The following is a 15,926-nucleotide window of genomic DNA, read 5'->3' as shown; positions in this document are numbered from 1 at the left end:
ACCCGCCAAAAACCGTTACATTTAAAAGCCTTCACAACGTTCCTTTTCTTCCTCACCCTCCTTATTATATTTGTCACAACCAAACCTTCATTCATTCTCACACACAGAGAGAGAGAGAGAAAGAAAGAAAGAAAAAACAGAAAAGAAAAAAAAAAAGAAGAAGAAGAAGAAGAAAGAGATCGAAAAAGCTCAAGAAACTGATTCAAGAAAAAAAAATGGAAGGAGTGCATAACCTTCATCATCAAGAACAAGAACAACAACTATCCACCGAGTTGCTCCGACTCAGAGACTCACTTCAACCCATTGACCTCTCCTTGCTCCAACACAACACCCCCGCCGCCGTTCGTGTCCCAACTCCGGCCACCGCAAGTGGTGTATGCCAGTTCTACCACCACCACCCCAACCAGCAATGCGGCGCCACTACTCCTTCCGGCTCCAATTCAATGAAACGGCCCTCGCCGGACACCTCCTCCGCCGAACGGAGGGCTAAGAGGCACTTCTGGGATCAAGATAGCCCCGACCTTCAAGGATTCTCCTCCGTTTCGCTTCCGATGAGCATTGCCGCCCTCACCGGAAACAGCTCCGACGGCCACCCGGTTCTCCGCCGCTGTGTTTCCGACCCAACTAAGCCTCCAACTTCGGCGAAGGGTTTCGCCGGATCATCGCCGGAGGCGGGCACCGGTTCCGGGCTGCCACCACTGCCGCCGAGTCTGAGGAGGACTGTGTCTGATGTCACTCCTTCGCCGCCGAAGATCTTGTCTCGCTCATTGAGCTCTGAAGAAACCACCACTCCAGATTTTTCAATGGTAAATTTCAAGAACATGTTTTTTCTTGAAAAAAGTTTCTGTTTTTACTCTAATTTTTGGGTATGGAATCATGGGGTTTTCTTCGTTCTTTTTAAAAAGATTGTTTTTTCTTTCCTTGCTTTTGGTGTGCATGTAGAAGGTGCAAAAGATGAAGGAACGCTTTAAAGAGGTTCTGCAATTGTGCCATAAAGCATTGGAATCCGAGGAGGAGGAAGAAGAAGAAGAAGGAGGAGAAAAAGAAGACGGAGAAGGAAAAGAAAATGAAGAAAAAGAAGAGGGAAAAGTTAGAGGAGGAGGAGAAGAAGAAGAATTCGGAGAGTATGTGGTTGCTGAAGTCCCACCTCAGGTTTGAATTTGATTTTGATGTCAAGAAACTATGCATAAAGTGTTGTGTTATCTTTTGTGAATTCACCAATATGATTTATATTAAGGCCATTGAAATGATGCTTTTTGTTAGTAGTGTTTTTGAGGTCAATGCTTCCTTCATTGTCATTTTCAATTATAGCAAGTGAATTTTGTAATGATATATTGTTGTTGCAGGACAATGATAATTGGAAAGGAGAAGAAGAAGCTGTGAGTGTAGAGTGGGCTGATAGGTGTGTAAGAATTATTTTTAGGTGCCCTTGTGGAAAGGGTTATGAGGTTCTTCTCTCTGAAAACACATGCTACTACAAGTTGGTCTAGAATGAGCCATATGTTGCATTTCATTGTATTTTAGACTAGAACCAATATTGTATATGACTTGAATTTCAACAATGTAATGAAATTGTTGGGTGCTACTATCTTTGATTTTTCCAAGGAAATTAATACATTGTATAAATTTACCCTTATTATTACATTACTCTTGTTAATATGGTTTTGGCCTTTGTGGAAGTTGATAATCTTTTGTGCAAATAAGAACCTCTAAATTGTTATTTATATAGTTGGATCACATGTATAGGTAAATTCTTAGGTATTTTTAAATTGTTATATTTTCACCACTAATAAAAAGTTTTCTTTTATATCAAATTAAATTAGTGGTGAATCAGATATTATTAATTAAATTTTTTATTATTATTTATGACTATGTCTAAGTAATAGTTCACAAATATATTTATTTAAAAAACGAGTAAAATATAACTTGAATTTTGATAATTGATACATGTTAGAAGAAAATTTAATGTTTTTCTTTTTTCTACCGTGTGTGAGATAACTTATCAGTCTTGAATCTTGACCACACGTACCTTTTTGGCAGAATGAAAGCACTAATTGACATGAATATTTTCATTTGCAAATTGCAAAGAAGCTATGAAAATTGCTACCATGCAGAAAACGAAAAACTCATAGTTGGTCACCAAAGTTAGAAGACGATTTTTGGTTCTTGTAGAGTTTTCTTTTTTCGTTTTTTTTTTCCTTTGGATTTTTGGGTATGGGCTTTTTTATTCTTTCTCAATGAGTCAACGGTAACAATTCAAGGCTTGTAAACCCAAAAAAATAACAATTTGTGTTAAAAAATATGTTTAAATTAAATGGAAGAGAATCATTTTACTTTTTTATTAATTTTTTTATACAATAAGAAGAAGACCCACAACTTTTTTTTTTACACTATTTTTGGGATAAATTAAAAATTGAATAGAAAAAATCATTCTACCTCCTATTCAATTTTCTAATACCACAATAAAGAAACCCATTCAATCTTATTTGTCAATACAAAATCAAATAGATTTTTTTTCACTTCTCTAATCTTTGTCTAATGGCTATAATAATTTAAGAGGTATTTATATACATCATATTAAATTAAAGATAAAATCCTAAATCCACTAATATAAAGCCTAATTTACTTACTAAATAAATAAAATAAAAGTACATGAAATTAAAGTAAACATTCTAATAGTACTTGACAATATTAATCAATAAATACAAAATAATATTTGTGATCTTCATGTCACAATCTGAAGTATGTATCAATTATCCTTGTAAAATTATTGTTAAATTGATCGTAAATTTTTTAAAATATTAATTGTTAAAAATATATTTGATATAAATTACAAATTTTAAAAATAAAATTAAAATAAAATAAAACTTAGGAGTATCTTTTAAAATTTTGACAAATTAAAAAAAGTTATACTTTATCCAAAAAAAATATAATCACAGTTTTTTTTAATTAAATTAGTTGAATTCTTGAACAACATGGTCCAAATAAGTGCAAGACTTTTGGAAAAGTAAAAATTTGGCAAATATTTGGAATAATTTTCTTCTAGTAGTTTGTTCAGTTTCTAGACGTTAGGAGGAACACAAAAAATATCAATTAATTATGATTTACAATGTTATATATTGTGTATATGTGTTTAATTATATAATTCCAATTCACATTGAACATGTTAAAATACAGAATTTCAATCCATGTGCTTCTCGATCTCTTTGGATAATGAACTTTGGTTGGTGGAAGTGAACATGACCAATTTATGCCAATATAACCTAATTTGACTCAAATCAAAACACATGATCATGATAGGCAGATTAATAATTTAAAGTTTTTGGAAAGACCAAGTTGGTTGAATTATTAATTAATAAAAGTTAACTACGTTTATAGTGAAATTTGTGGGCCAGTGGTAGTGTGTAGTGTGAACCATCACATACAAATTAAATAATTTAACAAAAATATTATTTATATACTAAAATCAATCGTATATATTTATATATAAATATATATTATTTAATTTATTTTTAATATATATTTTATAATAATAATTAATTTTAATAACTGATTAAATATATACATAACATAATTGATAATTTAAATATAAAAAAAGTGTTAAAAGTCAAAACCAATTTAATTAGGACTATTTTAATACTACTAGAACTTCTGTCGATTTTAGCCGTCTGTTTTAGTCATACAAGTCAATATTAGTATTAAAATAATTTTAGTTAATTTTTTGTGTCTAGTTTATTTATTTATTTTAATCTCACAGATTTCTCGATCAATGATGCGTTTTATATAAAAGATAAAATATATATTTAATGATAAGTTCTTCATTAACTTATGAGAATCAATAAAATATAATAGCCATATAGCTAGTGTGAAACAATGAGTATATAACTATTACTATAAGAAAAAATTACTACTATTCAAACTAAGTGCTTGTATGGTGTATGTCATTTAAATTAATAAAAAAATATTTAATAAAAAATATTTTTTTAAAATCTTTAATGTGGTTAACAAATTTTTAATAATAAAAATAAAAATATTAAAAAAATAAAAAATATCTTTTTTAAAAAGTTGTAATTTATATTTTTTAAAGATTTTTTTAAAAATATTTTTCACATAATAAATAAACAAAAAAATATTTTTATCTTATTTTACTCAAACATAATTAATAGATAAAAAAATTTGTATAAAATATCTAAACATAAAATCACTTTTATTTTTATAAAAAATCTTTTAAAAAATATTATTTAAAAAAAAGATATTTTTCAAAAATAATACCCAAACAAACCCTAAACCCTTATTAAGAAATGTTCATTTCTCCTGAACCTTCTTATGACTCGTGCTAATAAAACTTCTATTGTGAAGTTGTAAACATATAACTTCATTGAGATTTTAATTATTATGTATTTGTATTGTGATGTTTTTTTTTTGTGGCCTAAATAAAGTAAACAAAAGAAAGAAAAAAAAAACAAAATTCAAAAACGGTTTAAATAGAGGAGCACTCTTTTTTAAGATAACTCTCAAACTTTTTTTAAGGAAAAAAAGCTTTACTTGATTAGATTGTAATTTTATTGTCATTTTTGTCATAATATTCATTATCGTATTTATATTTTTTATAATCAAATGAAAGCCAATTCGTTAATTTCAATGTATGATATCTCTTATTTTGAACACCAAATCAATAAACCTAAAATCATTTTGATCATTCGTAATAAGATTAAACTTTTTCACACAATCTGTCTTACAAATAATATTTTGTTGATCCACATTCCAAACTAAGAGATAACTTCACTAAATAGCAAACAAATTTCTTTAAAAAAATACTATTACTTTCAATCATTCTCAAACACCCCTTTGCCAACACCCATTACAATCTCTGATAACGCAAGCAAATCAACACTATCACCAAAACCAGGATAACTAGCATTACAATTAATCTTAAAAGTACCTATAGATGGAGGATTTCAAGAACTACTTAAAATAGAGGGGTGGAACATATGTTGTAATTCAAAAATACTCCTAAACTCTTTTTTTTAAGTTAAAACTAGACAAATTACTTTTTTCATAGACCAAGTCTCATTAGGATTAAAGATTTCATTATTCCTTACTCGCCATATCTACCAAAGTTCCAAAAAAAATCTGAATGAATGCTCTCTATTATGATACAAGAATTAGTTATTCAAATCCAAAGAATGACAAGAAATATCCAATCTGTGTCGTACAAGTTGAGCTTTCGGACAATCCCAAATACAAATGTAAAACCGATTCCTGACTAGAAAGACATTTTAGGCACATATCCGATGATGACATCCCTATTCTAAAATGAAAACTTGCAGTAGGAAGAGCCTCTCTAAGACATAGTCAAGCCAAAAAATTTATGTATTTCCGGAACAAGCTGGCACCAAAGTCAAAGCCAATTCTCTCGCTCCTTCCAACTAAAAAGCTGCTTACACAACTACAAATAACCATTGCATGAATCATAGACTTTGAATGCGGTCCTAGACCAATACCAGCTCACTTCTGGACCAGTTTACACATCTGGATTGTAAGCAAAAAATACTACATTTCAAATTCTGAGATAGAGGGAAATAAAGAATTTTCAAATGCCACCTACCAACTAATCAGATATCTTGTATCCAAAGGTTCGAGTCAGAAATGAAAATATAATCTATCCTATTAGATAACTGCCCTTCTCTCCTCCAACTAGAAAACTAAAAATTTCGATTCAAATCCCAATACACCAAGCAAACTCATCATTTAACACTTTCCAAGTCTTGCAAAGACTCTTCTAAATGTGAGAGTCTTTGTTTTTAGGACAACCAAAACAGTTATCTTGAGATGATTGATATTTGATATCCAACAATTAGATCCATAACTTAGTTGGCTGATGGAAAAAAGTCCAAACTAGCTTCGCAAAAAGAGCAATATTCACACAATAAAGATCTTTAATTCCCAAACTTCCATATTTTTTTAGAGTAACCAACACCTTCCAACTAACAAGATTCAATCCTCTTCTATCAGTCTGTCCTTTCCAAAGAAAATTTTTCATCATAGACTTTAGTTTACTGATGATCTCTTTGAAAAAAATAGAGACCTGCATCTGGTACGTGTGAATAACGACTACAGCAGAATTGACCAAGCAGAGTCTACTTGTTCGGTTGAGCAAACTCCCTTTTCAGCTTGCTAACCTGCCTCGAATCTTATCTAAGACACCATTGAAAGTTGAATGGATCACCCTAGAATGGCTAAGATAACCCCAAGATGCTTGCCCAAGTCTTGGATAAATTTGATGGAGGACACCCCAGTAAAAATTTCTTTCTTGTCGCAGAGACATTCTTAGAGTAAATTCCTTTAGATTTCTCCACATTAATCTTCATCCCAGATACTTTGCAAAAATTCTCCAAAACCACTATTACATTTCGCACTTGTCTTTTTGTAGTTTTATAGAATAAAAGCAAATCATCCGCAAAACATTAAGTGGGATATTATTGGTCTCTCTCTAGAAACAGCAACCGGCTCCCACAAGCCTAGATCAACCTAATGACTAATATAGAATGCCAATCTCTCCATACACAATACAAAAAGATAAGGTGACATAGGGTCTCCTTGCCTAAGATCTTGACTTGGAGTAAAGTCTTTTATACGATTTTCATTCCAAATAATAGACAATGAAGAAGAAGTGACAATTCATAATCAAATTAATTGTAGGACTGGAAAAACCAAAGTTCTAAGGGGTATAGGCCAAAAACCTCCAATCAACTCTATCATAAGCTTTCTCCGAATCAGTCTTAAAGGCCAAGGTGCCTTTCTTGGATTTAGTCTTCTTTATAAAGTGGAGAACCTCTTGTGCAATAATAATGTTATCAGGAGTTCCTCGTCTCGAAATAAACCCGCCTTGAAGCAGGCCAACAATCTCTGCAAGATGAGGACGTAGCCTATTAACAAGGATCTTCGTGATGATCTTATAAACCACGTTACAGAGACTAATTGTCCTGAAGTCATTCATAGATATCAGCGTTTCAACTTTCAAAATAAGAACCAGTAAAGTCTTCACCATCCTTGGATCAAGAGCAACACCAGAAATGCCTGCTTAACCATATCCCAAACATCAGGACCAATGATATCTCAATATTTCTTGAAGAAGAAAGCTTGGAACTTATCAGGACCCAGAACTTTAAAAGAATTCATGTAAAAAATAGTTGTCCTTACTTCCTTTATTATAACTGGCGCTATAAGATCATTGCAAGCTTCTTCATGCAAAGAATGAAGAGGCACATCACCAAAACAACCTAAATCAACATCATCCAAATGGCAGAATAAGCTTTTGTAGAAAGATTCTACTTCCCGATTCAGAACTTTCAGATTAGTCTCCCACACCCCATCCTTGAAGAAAAGGCCATGAATCTTATTATGCTTCCTTTGCATAAGAGTTTGAACATGAAAGAATCTTGTACTCCTATCTCTAAACCTTATCCACTGTTCTCTAGACTTTTGGAACCATAGAAGCTCTTCTTGCACTAGAGTGTTATTATAATCATCAATAAACTGTTGCTCTTTCTAACGTAAATAAATACTATCTACCACTTCCAGACACTTCTACAAATAATTAATTTGATGCTCTAATTCACATTTTCTAAAAAAATGTTACCAAACACTTTCGAATTAAACTCTAAAAAATTCTTATGCACTTTTGAAAGCTTGCCATGAATCCTTTTATTACCAGACCACCATGACTGGTTCACAATATCCCTGTACCCAGGATGAGTAGCCCAAGCAGCAACAAATTGAAAAGGTCAATTCCCTTTAGGATGAGGACGATCTTTACAACGTACCAAGATAGGACAATGATCAGACTGAAGACTATTTAAAACTTTTGTATAGGCCTCTGGAAAGATAGATAACCAACCATTATTTATACAAACCTAGTCAAGCTTGTTTGCTACATCAACATAATTTTTTTCCCTCTTTTACCAAGAGAACTGTCTTCTAATAGTCTTCAGATCAAATAAACCACTATCCCCTAATGAAATAGCAAACCTGCCTGCTCTTTGATGTGAAAATTGGCAAATCTTAGATTCATGAGAAAGTATGACTTCATTAAAATCACCAAGAGTAATTCAAGGTACTTGGAAAATCATGAACTTTGCAACAAGATAATCCTAAAGAAGAACCCTTTTATTAAATTGGGGACTACCATAAATACCACTACACCTCCAAATCAAATTATCAAACTAAACCTCAACTGTAATACCCTGATCCAAAGCATCAGTGAACTTGCAGCAAGCACCCTGCATAGATGATAGAAACCAAATCCTTATGCCATCCGCTTCCACTATACCAACAGAGTGATACCCAAGCTTTTTCTAAAATAATTTCAAATGTTGAAAAAGGGAGTGAGTTTCAACCATAATAAAGAAAATAGGTCTAAATTTTCTAACAAATTTCTTACAATGCACTCGGGCTAACTTATTAGAAGCACCTCCTAATATTCCAAACAATCATATTTAAACTATCCATAAAAAATAAGAACAGAATAAATAAGAACATAATACTCTAAATAGAATCACGATCCTCAACAGGTGGTTTGTCCTGCAGTGCTGGCGCTCCCTGATCCTCAATAATTGTCTCCCTTAGACTACCGAACGATGCACCCGCTGTCATGCTTCCATCTACTGGGACGCCCTCTGTCGCGTTGCCATTTCTATCAATCAGGGAGTTCTGCAAGGAAGAAGGTCGCGCGCTTCCGGAGAGAAATTTCATAATGTGCAGGAGTTCCGTGCGATGGAAATGATACGCTTTCATGTTTTCCTCGCTGCCCCATCTTAATTCCAATTGATTTGCATCTATCACCATGCAAATTAGGCCTTGGGACCTTTTTCGAACCAGGCTTGTGCTGCCTTTTATCTTAGGTCTTTAAACCTGACCCATTGTGAATTTTTCCTTACGCAAAACTTGTTGCCAGTCCTCTCCATCATCCATGCATACCTCATTAACGTGAACATCATGCTCGTAAGGAGCCGATGATCCTGCTTCCGTATCCTTCCATTTAACAACTTCTGGTTCTTCAACCAGATCACGAGAATCTTCGTCCAAATCACGGGCTTCTATTCAACCTCTTTTTGAATTTCTTGATCGTTGTGTGACATCGGTGTCAGGGCTTCATGATTCTTTCCATCACCAAAAGCATCACCCTTCTCTTCTGAGTACTCCTTCTTCATACACAATGATTTATCATGCTCATACCATGCACAAGTAGAAAAAATCAACTATAAACTCTTGTACTCCACTTCATGAGTTATATCCTCCACGATAATATATTTGATTACTGGCAACCCTAGATTAATCTAAACACAAGCTCGAGCATATCTCCCTTTCTTTGCAAGTTTTGTGGCCAAGTCCACTTTTACCGGAATCCCTATTGCAGATGCAATTTGCAGCATTGTTTATTATTGGTAGCACTAAATCAAAAGTCCCAAGGCACGATCTATACTAGCGTTGATTCAAAGGATTGTTCTCATGGCCTAAAATCCACATCCCATGGCATTATTGCGACATAGTGACTGTCGATCAACCAAGGGCCACCAAGCATGACCTTCTCACAATTCACAGCAATATCAAATTTAACAAAAAAAAAAAACAAATTCCACGTCCAATGCAACAAATCAAACCTTCCTTTGATACGCCATACTATCCCGAAGTTTATGCATAAAACTATAATGCTTATCCAACACCTTAATCACAATGGCTTTTTTATATGGTTTAGCCAAGCAACTCTTTGCCTCTTTTATAAAATTGACACTGGGTGGACGATAATCACCCTACTTACCTGTCATCGTCGCGATACTATCCCAAAAAAATATGATATATGTTTGTATAAAATTTGGTTATATTATTAACAATGGATATTTTATCAAATATATTCTAAATTTAAAAAGGCAAAAGAGTAAAAAGAACAAAAATTAGAGATTATCCAATATTGGAGTCAATTATTATTAGAGGTAAATACTAAATAAGTACCCGAAAGATTTTAGTGTTGACAAAATGGTACTTAAAGATGCTACTTTAAAGAAATTAAAATTTGACAAGCATGCCCCTAAGTTCGCCAGAGTGCATCTCCAGTAAGAACGAAGCTGAGGTGAAATTTTTAATTAATAAATCTAAATCCAACCTAAAAAAAAGTTGTTGTCATCTCCGAGTCCCCTCCTTTCTCTGTTGCCGCTGCCCTTTTCTTCCTCAGCGCCACCAGCCTTATGTTCTTCTTCTATGGTTATGGTTTCTTTCCAAAGAAAAAATAACATTGAAGATCTGCTTTAGCCACCGCACCCAACATCAATGGCTTCTTCTTCTTTCTTCATTGCGGCATCATCCACATCTATTTTTCACTCAATTTTCTCTATTGCAAATTGTAAGATGGTTATGGTGGTGGACATGGTGCTGGTGGAGACTATGGTGCACCTGATTATTATGGAGGTGGTGAAAGAGGAGAACTAAGAGGAGGCTATGGTGGTGGTGTTAGTAGAGAGCATAGCATTGGTTATGGAGGTGGTTCCGGTAGAAGATATGATGGTACTTGTGGAGAACATAGCATTGGTTATAGAGGAGGTGGCGAAAGTGGCGGTTAGGGTGGTGTAAGATATAGTGGTGTTTGAGGAGCACATAGAGGTAGCTATGGAAGTGATGGCAGAACTGGTGGAGGTGGTAGAGCATACGGCAGTAGTGGAGGTTGAGGCGTCATTTCAGAGAGAGCGAGAGAGTGCATCGGAAAAAAGAGAGAGAAAAAATTAGGATTGGAGAGATTTTTTAGGATGGATTGGATTAATTAATTAAAAATTTCACCTAGGTATTATACATTAACAAGGCTGTTATTTCAGTAAAATACGGTAGTTAGTTCAATAGCATTTTTGTCGGAAATATATTTTGGCGAGCTCAAGAGCACGCTTGTCAAATTTTAAAATCATTTAAAGATTATTTGAAAATAACAAAAATCAAATACTATTTTATCAATGCTAAAATCTTTCAACAGATTTAGTATTTATCTATTATTATTATTATTATTATTATTATTATTATTATTATTATTATTATTATTATTATTATTATTATTATTATTATTATTATTATTATTATACCTTTTCTAGCGAAGCATTTTTTTATTAACAATTTTGTTTATTCATTCATTCATTATTGCATCAACCATAATATTTTTCATGACCTCAAAATAAACCTTTATGACTTTGTTATTTTCTTACCTCCAATTTAGTAAAATCAACTAGTGCTTTAGATGAGCAAATCAATTTCAAATTCAACCCGCTAAATATATAAAAAAAAAAATCAACAACTAAATCAAGAATATATATTAAAATATATATAGAATAAAAATAAATTAAATAATACGTATATTTATAAATAAATATATAATAATTAATTTAGTTAAATATTTTTTTTTGGTGTGTTCATATATATATATATATATATATATATTTTCGAATTAGGAACTGCCGTTCCAACCGAATTAATGCAATTAATAGTTTGTTTTTTAGTAACTCTGTATATATTCTTTTCTGCGAAACTTTCCTTGAATTTTCTTAAAGAAGCTCATTGGGAAACTGATTTTTCATTTTGTCATTTGTTGCATACTAATAATAGATAGGGCGATGTTAGGTAGCCAAAGAATAATTATAATATAAAAATATTATATAAAATCTCATTTTTTTGATAAGCAAGTGGTATATATCTTTTTATTATTTATTTTTTTTATTATTTATTATTTTGCTGTATGTTTGGAGTCATTAATATTCTTTTCAAAATTAATTTCAATTTCTCCCAAATCAAATTTCTAACATCTCTCAATCATATTATTATTCATTATAATACAATAATTCTCTGCAAAAATTAGGAAAATTAAATTAAAATTTTTTAATAACTTCTATTATACAACTTATATTTTACATATAGACTATTAAAAAACAAAAAATAAAATATAAAATATAAACAAAAATTAAAAAAATAAATTTTTAAAAATAATTACTAACTCGTCATATTAAAATCAATAAATAAGCATACATATGAATATTAAATAAAAATATTAAAATAATTAAAATCATGATCTATTAGTGCAAATATGAGATAATTTAAAAAATACTATAAGACATATAGTTTAAAATTTGATAATATTAATTATAAAAATTTATTAATTATAGACATCATATGTATGAAATTATGAATATTATGAGTACAAATTATGAATGTTATTAAAATAAAATTATGGATGTTATGTGTATGAATTTATGGATGTTATAAATAAATTTATCAATTGAATAAATTAATTTAAGAATTTGATATTTTTTAAATTCAATTATGATAAAAATTTAAAAATATTTGTGTTAACTTTATAGTTATTTATGCAATAACTAAAAAATGATGTGTATGGATGTAATATCTAATGAACATGAATTTAAATTTTAGATGTTATTTGTTTGTAATTATGGATGTTATGTATATAAACGTATGGATGTTATGTGTATGAACTTAGTTAGTACAATATAATTATAAATGCACAAAAAAAATTAAATCAGTTTATTATCATACCTTATCAAAGCTAGCGTGATTTTTCATATTCTCGAAAATTGGTTGACTGACAACAACCTCGTCGAGTGAGTCCGTCTGTTGTTCAAATTCTTCATCAGCACCTTCTATCATAGCCCATAGGTAACGTATTAAGGTCGAATTCAAATGCCATACTATTTGCAATGATAAACGTGACTCCTTGTAAAATTCCTTGATTTATACACTATTGTGCTTGCAATAGTATTAGAGTCATGATTTTTGAATGATCGTAATTAAATTAATGGAAGGTATATATTACAAAGAATCAAGTGCAATTAAATGTCTTAACAGAAACAAAGAATTAATAATTTTTTCGTATCTCCATTGATTGATATTAAAGGCCTTAAGAGAAACAAAAAATCAAGTGCAATTAACTCAATTAATATATATATTATCATTACTGTCCATTATTATTATTATTATTATTATTATTATTATTATTATTATTATTATTATTATTATTATTATTATTATTATTATTATTATTTAATGTATTCTTAAATATAAAAATTAAATTATAAAAGGGAATATTAAATATTGATTATAAGAATGCCTAATAGTAAGGGATATGATATTATAATTAATACTATTAATGAGTAGAGTTGATAAGAATATGATAAGTGAAATTATAAGAGAGTGGGATAAAAAATAAAATTGTTATTAAATGATGTAAATGAAGTAAATTATAGAAAATTTTAGCTAATTATGGCTGAAAATTTTTTATTACCAAACTTTTTCCTAATAGATATTATGACTATTTGATATTCAAAGTCAAAACATACGCCTAAAGATAGTAATAGAGTAAATACCCATAGTCGTCCTTGAGATTTGCGTAAATACTCAATCTAATCCTCAAGATCCCGATTTCTCTATTGTAGAGCTCTGAGCACTCAAAATGGTCCATGTTCATATTTCAGGTGATGAATCATCATCAAAGCGCTGACGTGGCATCGGATTGCCACGCTGGAGGGGTCCAATGGCTAGCTGAGCTGGCTAATTTCCAATTTGTACCCATGTTGGTCCCTCGTATTATATGTAACCCTAAATTTCTAAATTTTCATACAGTCCATCTCCTCTTCGTCTTCATCTCTTCTTCTTCTTTTTCATACACTGCTTGTTGTTCATACTTTTCCGTCTAAGGCCGCTACTCATGTCGATGATGGATGATGGTAGCACTGCAGGTGGAAGCTCTGTTCATAGTCTTTACCACTAATGTTTCCACCACGATGAACTTGGTTGATGATGGGCAATTACAATCTTTATAAGCTGTTTTAGTTCAAACCAAAGCTGGCCGTAATACATCTTGTTTCAGTGTGTCAGTAAATTAAAAAATTTTCTTCTGTAGTAAAAGTTGTAAGTATAAATAGCCTAAAAAATTGTAGCAAAAAATCACTAAAAAATTAAGCAAAAGTTTAGGTGTTACATATGTAAAGAGAATGAAGCTTGAACTACACATTGTGATCTTTGGGAATGAAGCTTGATGTTCACCACCTTCCCAGCCATCTGTAGCATCATCATAAACAGAATAATGCCATAGTTAAAGGAGAATAATGCCATTCAGTTCCTAAAAAAAGAAGTCTAGAAATACTGAGGGTCAAGCATATCGAAAAATGACAAAATAGAAAGTAACAAACCATTCTCCAAACCAAGTCTTTAGGACCCAATGGTTGAGCTGGACTAGAATACAGGAAATGCCTTGAGTACTGGAAAACAAAATAAAAGCAATTAATGCCAAATAGGAAAGCAAGACAATGAACTAAATATCAATTTTAGAAAAATAACAAATATGCAGGGTGATTAGTGGTTATATTGCATGAGGCATAAATTATGCTTAAACTTGTCATTGGCAATGGGAAACAATAGAAAATTTTTGCACAGCAAAAGACTGTACATAACCCAGAACATAAACCTTGGAAAGATTTTGTTGCATTTCTCTTATACGAGCAGCACTAATGCCTTTCAAAAAATTTAGAAGCCAACCTGGCCTCACAGCATCAAAGGAAGAGACAAACAAGACTATCTGCATGTGTGACAAAAATGTCAACCTCTTAGCACTTTTCACCAAAAAATAAAAATAAAACATAAAGCTACAATTCAGTTAAGTTGGCATAGAAGAATGCAGCCAGATCCACAAGAAATCACAGTGGCAATTGCCTGCATGGCAAGACATATACTTCTCTATGGAACAATTTTATGGTGTATTTGAAAAGCACTAGGTGAACCTAAAGCAGTTTCTATTGGGTGTGCATAGAGGTTTTGATAAAATGAAGGAGAAAAATCCTGAGATAACGTGTATTCTGTGCTACTCTTTAGTGCCCTTGGGTGCAACAGAATGCTTGCACCTTTAAGTGCCTCCCTGCACTGAAATCTCTTGGGGATTGGATTATGATTTTAGTTTTTGTTTAGTGTTATGCCGATAGGTCTAGATCACCTAAACAGGTCTTGTTGTCCAAAAAATATACTATAATCCCTTCTGCATTATTTTTGAAGTCATCCCTATGATGAAACATGATGTCCAACTTTTCTTCCATCTGCAAGAAATTTTAAATTTTCACTTAATACGAACAGAATTTGAAAGCCTACTAATGCATAAAAAAAATCACCACAAGAAAACATATTTTTTCAATCCTGCATACATCTCCCTGTTTCATCTCTGTTTCATTTAGGTTAAATAGAGCAACCCCACAAACTCCAGCCAGCCTTCAAACCCTAGACACTACAATGACACCAAAACTCCAGAACCTCAACTATACTACAACTTGCATATCATCAACCAACACTGTATTGAAAATGCAAAGTAAAAAAAAGGAAGGTTACCTTGAGTCCGATCGCAAAGTCAGAACCTCATGCTTCTCGTGAAGGAGGGGAAGAACGATAACAACTTTTGGTTGGATTACTTCTTCTCTCAAATTTTTCAAGCCAGCGAATACAACCCTATGGCTACGTCATTGATGGGGAGATGAAGAAGAAGTCAGAGGGTGGAAGAAGAAGAGACGAGTGAAGTGAAGTGTTTGTGTTGGGAGAGAAAACTATTTTTCATACTAAATAACATTTAAACAGCGTCATTTTTGGCTATCAAGGGCACCAAACCAAAACGACAACGTTTTGGACCCCTCCCACGTGGCAATCCGAGGCCACGTCAGCGCTCCGGTGATGACTCATCACCTGAAATATGGCCAGAGACCACTTTGAGTGCTCGGAGCTCTATCTGGAGGACTACAATGGAGAAATCAAAATCTTGAGGATTAGATTGAGTATTTACGCGAATCTCAAGGACGACTATGGGTATTTACTCGATAGTAATAAGTAATATTTGATGCACCTTG

At 32.0% G+C, this 15,926-nt stretch overlaps 1 protein-coding gene across 1 annotated transcript; it reads left to right on the top strand.

The window, feature by feature from the left end:
• Positions 1-215: 215 nt before the first annotated feature.
• Positions 216-1,490, top strand: LOC112794461 (uncharacterized). Its single transcript, XM_072234572.1, has 2 exons — positions 216-806; positions 1,347-1,490. Exons 1-2 carry the CDS (start codon positions 216-218, stop codon positions 1,488-1,490), a joined length of 735 nt encoding a protein of 244 aa, XP_072090673.1.
• Positions 1,491-15,926: the final 14,436 nt, after the last annotated feature.

Source organism: Arachis hypogaea, chromosome 4 (assembly GCF_003086295.3).
Source record: "Arachis hypogaea cultivar Tifrunner chromosome 4, arahy.Tifrunner.gnm2.J5K5, whole genome shotgun sequence".
NCBI classification, from domain to species: domain Eukaryota; kingdom Viridiplantae; phylum Streptophyta; class Magnoliopsida; order Fabales; family Fabaceae; genus Arachis; species Arachis hypogaea.
Note: the sequence above shows the minus strand (reverse complement) of the source record. Positions and strands in the feature narration are given on the sequence as shown.